Source organism: Clarias gariepinus, chromosome 19 (genome assembly GCF_024256425.1).
Source record: "Clarias gariepinus isolate MV-2021 ecotype Netherlands chromosome 19, CGAR_prim_01v2, whole genome shotgun sequence".
Lineage (NCBI taxonomy): Eukaryota > Metazoa > Chordata > Actinopteri > Siluriformes > Clariidae > Clarias > Clarias gariepinus.
In genome coordinates, this window is record NC_071118.1 from 1,759,445 (window position 1) to 1,771,018 (window position 11,574).

An 11,574-nucleotide genomic window follows, 5' to 3' on the forward strand; every position below is an offset into this window, starting at 1 on the left:
CATTTCAGGGAAATATATATTATAACCTGCCTTTTTTTTTTGATGCTTTCCAGGGATTTGAAGCCAGAAAACATCCTGCTGGATGACCACGGTGAATATTCATCCCTTTCTCTTATTTATGACTTTAGATCTTGTGTGTACATACGTACTTCATCTATTAAAAGAAAGATTTAAAGAAGAGCGCCTATTACAGTATCTGTTCCAATCCAATCAGTTACTCGAACACACCACTAGAGGGAGTAGAGTACACTGCATTTCACCCTCGGTCCTGTTTAACCGATGTAGGTCCGTGAGCGCTCGTCCAGGACCGAGCAGACAGCACAGCACAGCACGCGTCCCCTGTCCTTGGCCGTCACGGTGTCCGTCTCACGGGACGTCTCTGAAGATCAGTTTCCAACATCCGATCCTCCGTGTGGACAGTCAAGCAGGGACGCAGCTAAAAAGGGGAACGTTGTGACCTCTTTGGAAGCAGTCTATGCCGTTTTGTCTATGAATACGATTCCGCGGGCAGTATTTGCGTACTCGTTACGTCACGGTGGATTTATTTTGGACAGAAGTGCTCGATAAGGATACGATCAGGTTGCAGTTATCCGTAGTGTGTACAGTACAGTACAGTCCAGCCCCATTCACAGATCCCGATACGGACCCGAGCACGATCTCGGTACAAATACCTACCCGGCGTTTATGATTTGCCAGGAGATCAACGCAATAACGTGAATGACTCAAATAAAACTTGAGGTTTGGAACAGGAAGGATTGAGAAAGTTCTTATGTCATGATGTTTATCATGTACTGGCACATCTGACACTTCTGTTTTTTGTGTGTGTGTGTGTGTTTGTTTTTCTCCCCCCAGGTCACATTCGTATATCAGACCTGGGCCTGGCTGTGCACGTACCAGAGGGCCAGACAATCAAAGGGCGTGTTGGCACCGTGGGGTACATGGGTAAGAACAGGTTACTTAAAATTTTTATTTAAATCAGACATGTCTAATGTGCAAGGGGCGTTCAAGTCAAACCGGGACTTTAACTTTCTGGTGAATGGAGGCACAAAATTGATTGGCAGATGACCTCGAGTACAGTACTTTTAGCATATGAACGTTTTAAAGAAGGCGGTACGTCCGTGAATATGTTCCCTTGAACTATTAGAGGGTGGAACGTCGATGCCGCCGACTTGCACAAGAGATGCATCTGTGTGTGGGAACTGTACACACAATCATTCACCAACACCGCTCGCACATTACAGAAACCCGGTGGTTACAGAAATGGTTTGGGCCATTAAAGGAGTTCCTGGGAGGCCGGCGTTTCAGACGTGAATCAGACAGGCAGTCCGATCATGGTGAAAATAAGTGCATCAATGTAGCAGGAGATTATACAGAGAAATACTCTCAGATCTGTGTTCTGTTGTTTTCTGGATTGAAAGATTCCGGGGCTGTTATTCCACTTGGGGGCAAAATAGAGCCATAAACTCAATTCAGCTGCTGATACGAATCTGTGATTTCTTCATGAGCAAGTTTGACTCTGTAAACGTGTCTTATTCCCAAAAGTAATACGCTTTTACAGCAGGAGTTGTGAATACTTGTGCAATCAAAACTTCTTTACTTCTTACCTGGCAGACGAGGGCAGAAAAGTGAAGACTTTTTTTTTTTTTTTTTTTTTTTAATGCTTTAACGGTGTGTTTTTGCCAGGCCCGGTTTGCCAGGTTTTCACTTCTGCTTGTTTAGATCATGATGCAACCCAAATTGCACAATGATTACATTACAATACGTTACAGACTTGTGCAAGGACATTTCCATCCCTGCGTCTTACACATCCTCTGCCATGTTTTTTTTTCCTTTTTTTCTTTATTTTTGGTCTCATTAAATGTGTTCTAAATAAAAATCTTATTTATATTAATTGAGAATATTATTGTAATAAAAATCAGGGTTAATCTTGAATTAGGTACAGACATAAAAAAAAAAAAGTCTAAAATGCGTAAATATTATTTAAATATCTTTTAATTAATTTTTACATTTAAGTGTAGTAAAAAAAAGAAAAAGAAAAAAGCTGAGTGCCTGCTGCTTTCACCGTGAAGACGTGGAGGTATTTTTAATGTATAAAGCAATTTGTGGCAGACTTCCTTTCTACCTGTTTATATCTTTGCAAAAAAATAATAAACGCCCATGCCATTTCCGTTCATAAAGTCATATTTAGTTTCAGTTATCATCTAAAAAAACATCACGTGCTACTGTACCTAATCTTATTCGTCTCTTCAAAGGTCATCAAATTTCATTCTGTTGATGAGGAATTTTTTCCCTCTGTTACATGAATTAAAATAAAACTCAAGATTGCAGTCCAGTATTATATTATAGTACCCATATTTTCCCATATTGTACTATGTCCTTCTGGAATTTCCGTCAGGATCCATAAAGTATCTATCTATTGCTCTATCTATTGCTCTGTCCTTTAAACTCGCTCTGTTGCACTCCTCTTCCAAACATGCCGTTTCAGTGTTCATGTAAATGACCGAACAGCAAAGCTGAGACGAACTGGGCGGAGCTGAGCAACAACCAACAACCTGGGGAAGGTCTCCTCTCATATGAGGTCACAATAGGGGGAAAAATCTAATACGCTTGTTAAAGCTTATGTAAATATAAAAGGGACAAACAGGGAATGCTTTTCTCACAGTTTTTGGTGGGTACACTTACACTGAGACCAATGTAAAGGAAGACGCCCAAACACAGTTTCCTGTCCTTTGAAGTATTATTATTATTATTATGCCTGTTGACAGGTTTGTTGCGCTTAATTTTTTTGGAAAATAATATACACACAAGCTGTATGTTGTAAAAAAAAAAATGCTGTAAAGAAATTTAATTTAGAAGCCTGGAGAATTAAAGAAGAAATTAAAAACAAATAACAAACCTGACAACTTTTTTTTAATATACTTTTTGTTTGGTGGTTTGGAGACCCTGTGAAATTTGTCCTGTTCTGAATGTAACCTGAACGTCATCAAGCGTTAATGCATCAACTGCATCTATCAGTTATTCCAAAGTAATCAGTTCACATAAAAATGCAGCTTCCTACAGTAAATATCTTTGGACAGGAAACGGAGGTGTATTCTAGCGCCAAAGGGTTTAATGTTAAACTATATTAAGGATATCACACATACACACACATGCACGCACACACACCAGTCTCCTGATTAAATGTGCACTTTGCTGTCTACCTACTAACGACTTTGTCCTGCTCCTCAGCCCCAGAGGTGGTGAAGAACGAGCGGTACACCTTCAGTCCGGACTGGTGGGCTCTGGGCTGTCTGCTGTACGAGATGATCGAAGGCCAGTCGCCTTTCCAGCAGCGTAAGAAGAAGATCAAGCGCGAGGAAGTGGAGCGACTCGTCAAAGAGGTGGCCGAGGAGTACTCCAGCAAGTTCTCGGAGGACGCCAAGTCCCTCTGCCAAATGGTCAGCAGCTCCCCAGTCACTCCTTATACTGTACACCTCGCTTAGGATAAAATTTTCTTTAAAAGAAAGCAGCATGGATATTAAAATGACATTTAAAATGATCGCTGATGTGCAACGTGAGCAAGGAGGGGGAAAAAAAGTAAAGTAGAAACCTCGAGGAACCGGACACACAAAAAAAAAATGGAACTTCGATTCTTCTCGTTAACCAGATCCATCACTCGAAAAAGAAGTGTTAATAAAAAAAAAGTCTTTGCGCTTCCCCTTGATTACTGAAGTCCTTTTGTTTTAAGAAAGAAATCACACGGAGCCCTTCTAGACCATTTCGGCGCGTGATTGCCGGGCCCTCATGCTGGCACGCTGCTGATTGTTATGGCCTGAAAATAATTTCAGAGCTGGCAGCTAATCAGCTAGTAGCTAGGTGCATTTTTATTCAAATTGTCAGAGAGAAAGAGAAGAGGAGGGGAAAGAGATTGGGGAGGGGGGGGGAATGTGTACAGGAAATGTAGAACTGATCACGCTAATGAGAGTTTAAATTCGTAATTAGATTAATCGGAATAGAAAGGTGGTTAATAAAAAAAAAAGTGTCTGCTCATATCTTTGATCTTATCACAGCTTCTGGCCAAAGACCCAAACGAGAGGCTGGGCTGTCAGGAAGGCGCCTCGGAGGTGAAGGCGCACCCCATCTTCCGCTCCATCAACTTCAAACGCCTGGAAGCCGGCATGCTGGAAGCCCCTTTCATCCCTGATGTAAGTCTCTCATGGACAGAGCGCTTGAATAAGGGCTGGGGACCTTAGTGATGCTCGAATGAAATAGATTTTAGTTGTTTCACTCATCAGTGACCATTCTTTCAGTTTTATATCTTATTGTTTTTTTTTTGTTGTTTGTTTTTTTACATATCTTAAAAGATGTCTCTAGTGACAAAGTGGATCAGAAACCCAAACAGCATATACTAGATCTTTTTTTTTTTTTTTTTAAGCTTTCTTTTCAGCTGTCCATTCTGGTCGTAGCAGTGCTAGCAGGGTTTATTTCCCTTTTGGAAATGAACGTGGTCTTATTCATATTACTATTATTATTATTATTATTACAGTGCCTGTTAGTGATGGTATAAATCTCAGATCAGTTACAAATGTAGCTCTTGTCTCATTATGATCCTATCTATAAATATTATTTTGTTGCTAGACAATACACCAACCTGCCGCTGCTCTGGTTATTTGAGGTGTTCCTCAGGGATCAGTCCTTGGCCTGCTTCTTTTTTTCATTTCCCTAGCCTTGTTTCATACGTGGTTACAAAATCACTGATTACTCAAAAGTTTACTTTATCATTTTGACAGACTGTAATTTAAACTGTTGTATTTGCTCCAGTATTGGTTAAAACCGATGCTCTATACCCTATTGTAAGAACTTTCATTTGCTTCTGAGACCTACATTGAAAAATCTGCAGTTATATTTATATTTCTGGTAACACTTTGTCCCTTTCGCACCTCCAGCCTCAGGCCATCTACTGTAAGGACGTGCTGGACATCGAGCAGTTCTCCACGGTGAAAGGGGTGGAGCTTGAGCCCAAAGATGACTCCTTCTACAGCAAAGTGTCCACAGGAAGTGTCCCCATTCCCTGGCAAAATGAGGTGAGAGCTCCCAAAGTCCTTCTGCTAATGTGTTATCAGCTCTTGGCGATACTTCTAGTCAATATTTTTCTTCCTTCCTGATGGCACGCCCATGTTCCAGGACTCAAAGTGCGAAAGTGTGGTTCTGGGATCATGAGGAATGCCAAATATTTTGTTTTAATCCGCACACACACACACACACACGCACACACACATGCTGCAAAAAATGGGAAATGATATTCAAAAGTTCTCATTTCTAAGACTATTATATTTTTTAAAAAACAAAACCTTATTTCTAGACGTTTGCACAATTTCATGCTTAAAACGATCTTATTCTATTTATATATTTCAATTCTTTTATCCATTTGAAAAATAAACATTTAAAAGAAGCTAAATTATCTTGCAATAGAATGTCAAACATTTGAGCTTCCTGAAGTAGGTCTCATAATCATTTATTTGGTTTAAAGAGAAATATTACTTGGAGACTTGCGTGTATTTTCACAAGTCCTCCAGAAAAAAAATTATATAAAAAAGTACCATCTAGTGTTTTTGGATCAAAGCCTTGAACAACACCCAGTAATGAGCTCCAAGTCATTGCTGTTCACACCAAAATTCTGTGCTGAGACAAACAAAGGACTTTTTGACCCAGAAAAATAGCCCAGAGTAAAAGACGCGCACATTCCTCACGCTTCCAGTTGTCTGCTAGAACTGGGCAGAAACTGTAAAGACGATCACAGGCCACGGGATCATCATGAAATTCATGTTTCTTATGGTTTGCCATAAAAAACAAAAAAACAAGTCACATCACTTTTCGTGTGTACGTGTGCCTCCTTTCAGATGATAGAGACCGAGTGTTTCAAAGAACTGAACGTGTTGGCTCTAGACGGCTCCGTGCCTCCGGATCTGGACTGGAGAGGACAGCCGTCTCCTCCGCCCAAACAGGGTCTGCTCCAGAGACTCTTTGGGAGACAGGTGAGCACTGCGACGTCATAAACATCGACATCATCGAATAAAAAATATTGTGATTAAAGAAGTGCTGTCCATATTAACAGAGGCCTCACGATATGATTGCTGCTACAAGGAGTTTATCAATCGAGATGTATTCATTTTACATTGGTTAAAGGTTAATGTTTAAGATATTATAAAACTGCGTAATCTGTTTCCTTCAACCAGTTTCTCATGCATTTCTTTATTCCAACATTGCACGTTTGAATAAAGAAATGCAAAAAAAAAATGTAATTATGATTAATCACAGATTAACCAGATTAAATAGTTTTATCGACTGACAGCACTCGGTTAAAGACGAGTCAGAAACAGTAGCGTCGTGCTACTTGTTGTCCAGAGCACACCTTCGATGCGCATCCATGTACATGGTTTAAGTCATGCCATGTTTTCATACACACTGTTTCTACATACGTTAGTCATCTAGTGTATAACTGACCACATGATCAAACGTTATTAGTCCGGCATTATAAATAGTTTTATTATATTAAGAATATCACACAGCCGCAGGCCAGACGTCTCGATTAGCGAAGGAAGCTGCCGTACAGGCAGAGGTCATGCTCGGGTTATGGCTACGATATGAAAACTCAGCGCATGCTTTCATTTCCTGTGGAAACTTTCACACAGTACTAAAAAAAAAAACTTTGTCAAAATCTTGAGCCCCTAAAGGTCTGATTTAAACACTGGTCGGATTTTCAAGATCTTACAAAAATGTGTATGAAGTTCACGAATATAATTTTTTTCCCTTCACCTGGAGAAAAAAAAGGTGTCAGAGCGCCGTTGCGGTGTCTGTACAGTAGCTTCAGTCAGGAAAGTGTGGATCGGCGTGGGTGGAATGTAGTGTAACAGCAAGGCTAGGCCCGGAGTTCTGGAGTTCTGACAAGTTGTGCGGAATATCCGGCTGTAGCGTGAACTGATGGAAGTAAAAAAAAGTTTGAAAAGTCAAAACATTGTGGTGAAGAGATAAAGGCGAAATGTATAAGGTAGCATCTGTAGTGCGATCGGATAGGTAGCATGTTTCGACAGAACACAAAAGCCGTAGGTTAAAGATGCCACATTATATTCGGTTTTAAACTTCAAGTGTTCGAGGTCTTCAGATTGTTTCTGATAAAGTTTCAGCAGAAATATCACTGAGATTACGCAGAATCTGGCCTCCCTAGAACCCCCCCCCCCCTCCCCCCCACCAACACACACACACACACACGCTTCATTTGAGGAAGTGCATGTTTCTAGCCAATCAGGGAACAGGAAATGAGACTTTCATATAAACAATGCGCAGTACTCAAGCTAGAGGCGGGGATTTGCATTTTTTTTTTTTTTTTTTGGTCTGGACAAACTTTATGGACAGAAATTGAAAAAAGAAGAAACACTGGACACCTGTGCGAATGTTCATGGTCATAAAAAAGTAAAGAAATTTTTTTTAGATGCTTGTTTATATTAAAATGTGTATTCTAATGTTATCAAAATCCTACTTTTAAAAAACATTTCTGTAGCTACGATACGCGTGAAATACGTCTGACTTTTTTCTGTGTCCTGCTCCCCCTTCAGGACTGCTGTGGGAACTGCAGCGACAGCGATGAGGAGCCTACGCGGCTCTGAGGGCGTGGCCAGCCCCAGGCTCCTCCCCCCTGCCACCGGAGGATCTCATTTTGTTTACAACTTTTGCACATTTGTATTTTTAGGATAGCTCTATATAAACATTGGAATGTATATTTTCACTATATAGCCATGCGGTCGATGTTATTTAAAGTCAGCGAAACAACTGGGGGAAAAAACGGATCAGCGTCCATCATTACAGCAGAGTATTTCATCGACACGAAGGCTGACCGACCCACGCAGCCCTGTCTCGTCTAATCAGCCTGCCCACCGCCTCCTCGCGCCTTTTTTTATCATTTATATATTGTGTTTTTTTTTTTTTTTTATTCTTTAAGCAAACCACAAACATGTACAGTGTTCCGTGCTCGGCCAAATTATTTCAAATAAGAAAGAAAAGAAGGAAATTCAGTTCACAGATATTTTTATATTTATATATATATATCTATATATATATATGTTTGATGTTGTTGTTTTTTTTGTTTTGTTTTTTTTTCTTCTTGTGGTAATCTTGACAATCAAATGACATGAAATTTGTACAAACCTTTTGACACGTATGGGTTCAAATCACAGCGACGACACGTTCCTGTTTAGGCCGCCGTCTCCATCCGAGGTCTCAGACGTACGTACTTGTAAGGGTTCCTTAGCTAAACACAGACACCTAGTAAAGCCAATAGACGAAAAAGTTTCCAAGTACACGTATTCGTCCAAAAACGTATTAGGTTGTAAATAAGCGACACTCATCTGTAAAGCCCTCGGTGTGTCTTCCTGCTGATTTTTCTCTCCGGATGTTTGGAGAAATGATCATAAATTAGTGTTCTAGGTGTTTAGTATGTTGCATGGTGAGTCTATGCATTAAACCATCTTGCATTTATAATGCATTTATAACGCATCGTTCCTTATGTAGTCCGACAACCGCGTCATCGTAGCTCATAACTAACTCGTCCTACAATGCGTTGTCATCGTGATTTTGTACATACAAGTAGATTTGTTATGCATTACGTCATGGGCTGTTTAAAGGGTTATTGCTGCTTTTTCCCCAAAATTTGGGTCAAAACCACAAAACAAAACAAAAAAAATCTCTATTACTTGCCAAAAAAAAAAAAGCAACAATAAAAAAAATAAATAAATAAAAAATCGTACATGTATCAGTCAGGTTAAGGCGTTTTAACTCATATGGACGGCCTCGTATAGATTTAAACCTGTCGATGCACTTAAGACCAAACCACTTTAGTTTAGTCCTCCATCTCCATGGAAGGTGCCTTTAATGTTTTAAGGTACTCGTGTAATTACTGCGTGTTTTTCTATGGAATTGTGATGATGTTCTTGTTTGTGTGGCTTCGCTTTTTTTCTCTTTTCTTTCTTTCCTTTTTTTTTTTGCCCACATGATGTACACTTTCTTCCTGCGCTCTTCATTTTACCTCATCTGTGTCCGTGTGGATGTGCGTTTTTCTGCCAGCTCTTTCCTTTTTTTCCTTTTGCGTTTCTTTTTTTTTTTTTTTGGACTTTCGGACACACGATCTCAATCACGATCTCTCAAGACACGAGGGAAAGACGGCTTTTCGACCTCGGGATCGTAACTTGAACTCTTTTCAGCCTACCTGTCCATCGAACCCGGAGGTCTTTGTCCATCAGCGTTCCCTCGGTTCACCTTTCTGCTCGAAACTCAAGTACATTCCAGTCTCTACCGTACTGTACAGATGTAAAATTGATTTAAGATGTTTGGGTTTTTTTTATTTTATATTTGTTTGTTTTCTGTTTAATTTAGCAATAACAGGATTTTATAAATGTACCTACCACATAACCATGTATAAAGCGAACGACACCGCAAGACTGAACTCCAGCTGACTCTCGTCGATGTGTCCCTGAGCCAGGCTTCAACACTGTGAAGGAGGAGATTTGCTAATTTCTATCACAGTTGTACAATTTTTTTTTTCATTCATTCATTCATTTGTTTTTGTTTGTTTGTTTGTTTTTTTTCTCGTACGCAATGCACTGATGTATTTTTATGTGTACATATAAAGTGTTTATGTATGTGGGTTTGCCTAAACGCTGTGTGTGTATCTGGATGTGTGTGTGTGTGTGTGTGTGTGTGTGTGTGTGTGTGTGCGCGCTTGTCGTTGTTGTTTGTTTGTTTTGTTTTTTTTCATTATTATTTTGCACTGCATGTGCCCATATTGTTGCCCATAACCACTATGCCATTGTGTTAATTCCTGTATGATCGGGAAATGTTACCATACCACTGCAACGACAGCTGTGAGTCATATATTGCTTTCAAGAAATGTAAATTGGCCATATGGTAATACTCATCGTTTCAAATATCTTTTACGTATATATATATATATATACGCACATATTTCATTTTTACCTCATTTGGAAGTGGCGGAAGTGCAACCGATCGAAAATGCTGAAAATAAAGACTCCTCCTTGAACCAATACTTAAACACGACACACTGGTGCTCATTTAAATAGTCTCGGTGAGTCTTTTTTTTTTTTTTTCTCCTTTCTTTCTTAGGCTGTTTTTTTTTGAGCCAGAATAAAAAAAAACAAACATGCTATACACACTTCCTTTTTTTATATATTTCATTAGAATTTTGGTTATGCTGATGTACTATAATGTATAGTGAATGACACCTGGATAACTGATGTGCAAACAACGTCGTGAGGGTTCAGGAGATCCCGAGGACCCTGGGAACGACGCTGGAGGATGCTCGGAGACGCTTGCCGCCCGCGCACTCTTGCAAAGGCTCATGTTGAACTTGTAAAAGCCTGAGAAGGTTCATGGAGACCAAGGTTCTGGATTAGAAACAACACGGGTCCAAGGTTCATAATGAGAGATTTGCTTTTACAAAAGGATTCCTTTTAATCCGTGGATTGATCCGTATGTCAGATTTGTGTATGCAGGTTTATAAAATGGTAGGTTCATCTGTGTGTGTCTTTTGTGTGTGTGTGTGTGGTGCTTTTACCTTCTCAAAAAGAGCCGTGTTGGTGTTTTAAGCCATGGACTTTGTCACATGGCATGTGACAAAACTCTCACTAATGCTCTCATCGAAAAGGTGAGATAACTATTATAAAAATCTGGGTTTATCTGACGAGCTTAAACGCTTCATGCAATGTAACAAAGTCTTGGGTAAAGATGCAAATGTGGAGGTGATGCATCACAAATCTCTGCCAACTAATCATCTAATTAACAACCTTTCCTGAACTTAAGTGTGTAACAAAGCAGGGATAAGGACAGACGCTAAGAACCGGCATGGTGAAGTGAAAACATCCAACTAATTTTCGGTTATTCTCAGAAAGTCCAGTGGTTGGTCCTGGTGGTACGTACTGTAACATTCAGGGGGAAACATACTGGTGACCAAATTCAGGATTTGTAGTCCAGAACTGGTGCTGAGTATCAGGTGATTCTCCATGTGCGTATCCAGTTTTGTTGGAAAATATGTCTCATGTGTATATATATATATATATATATGTGTGTGTGTGTGCGTTACATGACCATAAAAAAAGTGTCGAGTCTATTTCTAAAGAAGCTTTGGTGACATTCAGGCCCTGGGTTTTATGACACTGCAGTGACTTTATTGTGATTCTTTCTTGTTCCGCTTCCATACAGTTTATTGTTACGGAAGTGGTTTAACTATTGATTTTCAAACTGGCTTCTTTCCTCTCCTCCCCGCCATGCTCTGTTCTGGAATAAAAGTCCTGGAGGCTCAGACTGGAAGATTTCCAACAGTTTCAGAAATGTTAAATTATTTCCTATTTTACTGTGATGAATGCCAATAACGAGTTTTACGTGTTTTGCAGCCTTATATTTTTACATTAGGGGAAACAGGACATGATTGTAAAATCAGAGTTCTTCAGCATGGAGAGATTATTTTTCTCCCAGAATGACAATTTAGATATATATTTTTACATTTTTTGACATTAAAATGTTCCTTAG

At 39.7% G+C, this 11,574-nt stretch overlaps 1 protein-coding gene across 1 annotated transcript in view; it reads left to right on the top strand.

The window, feature by feature from the left end:
* Nucleotides 1-10,075, top strand: part of grk6 (G protein-coupled receptor kinase 6) — a 43,167-nt gene extending 33,092 nt beyond the window's left edge. Inside the window, exons 10-16 of the mRNA XM_053478272.1 lie at nucleotides 54-91; nucleotides 853-942; nucleotides 3,229-3,437; nucleotides 4,050-4,184; nucleotides 4,926-5,063; nucleotides 5,880-6,014; nucleotides 7,593-10,075. Coding sequence (XP_053334247.1) covers nucleotides 54-91; nucleotides 853-942; nucleotides 3,229-3,437; nucleotides 4,050-4,184; nucleotides 4,926-5,063; nucleotides 5,880-6,014; nucleotides 7,593-7,643 — 796 coding nt within the window. The 3' untranslated portion in view covers nucleotides 7,644-10,075. The remainder of the gene's footprint in view (nucleotides 1-53; nucleotides 92-852; nucleotides 943-3,228; nucleotides 3,438-4,049; nucleotides 4,185-4,925; nucleotides 5,064-5,879; nucleotides 6,015-7,592) is intronic.
* Nucleotides 10,076-11,574: the final 1,499 nt, after the last annotated feature.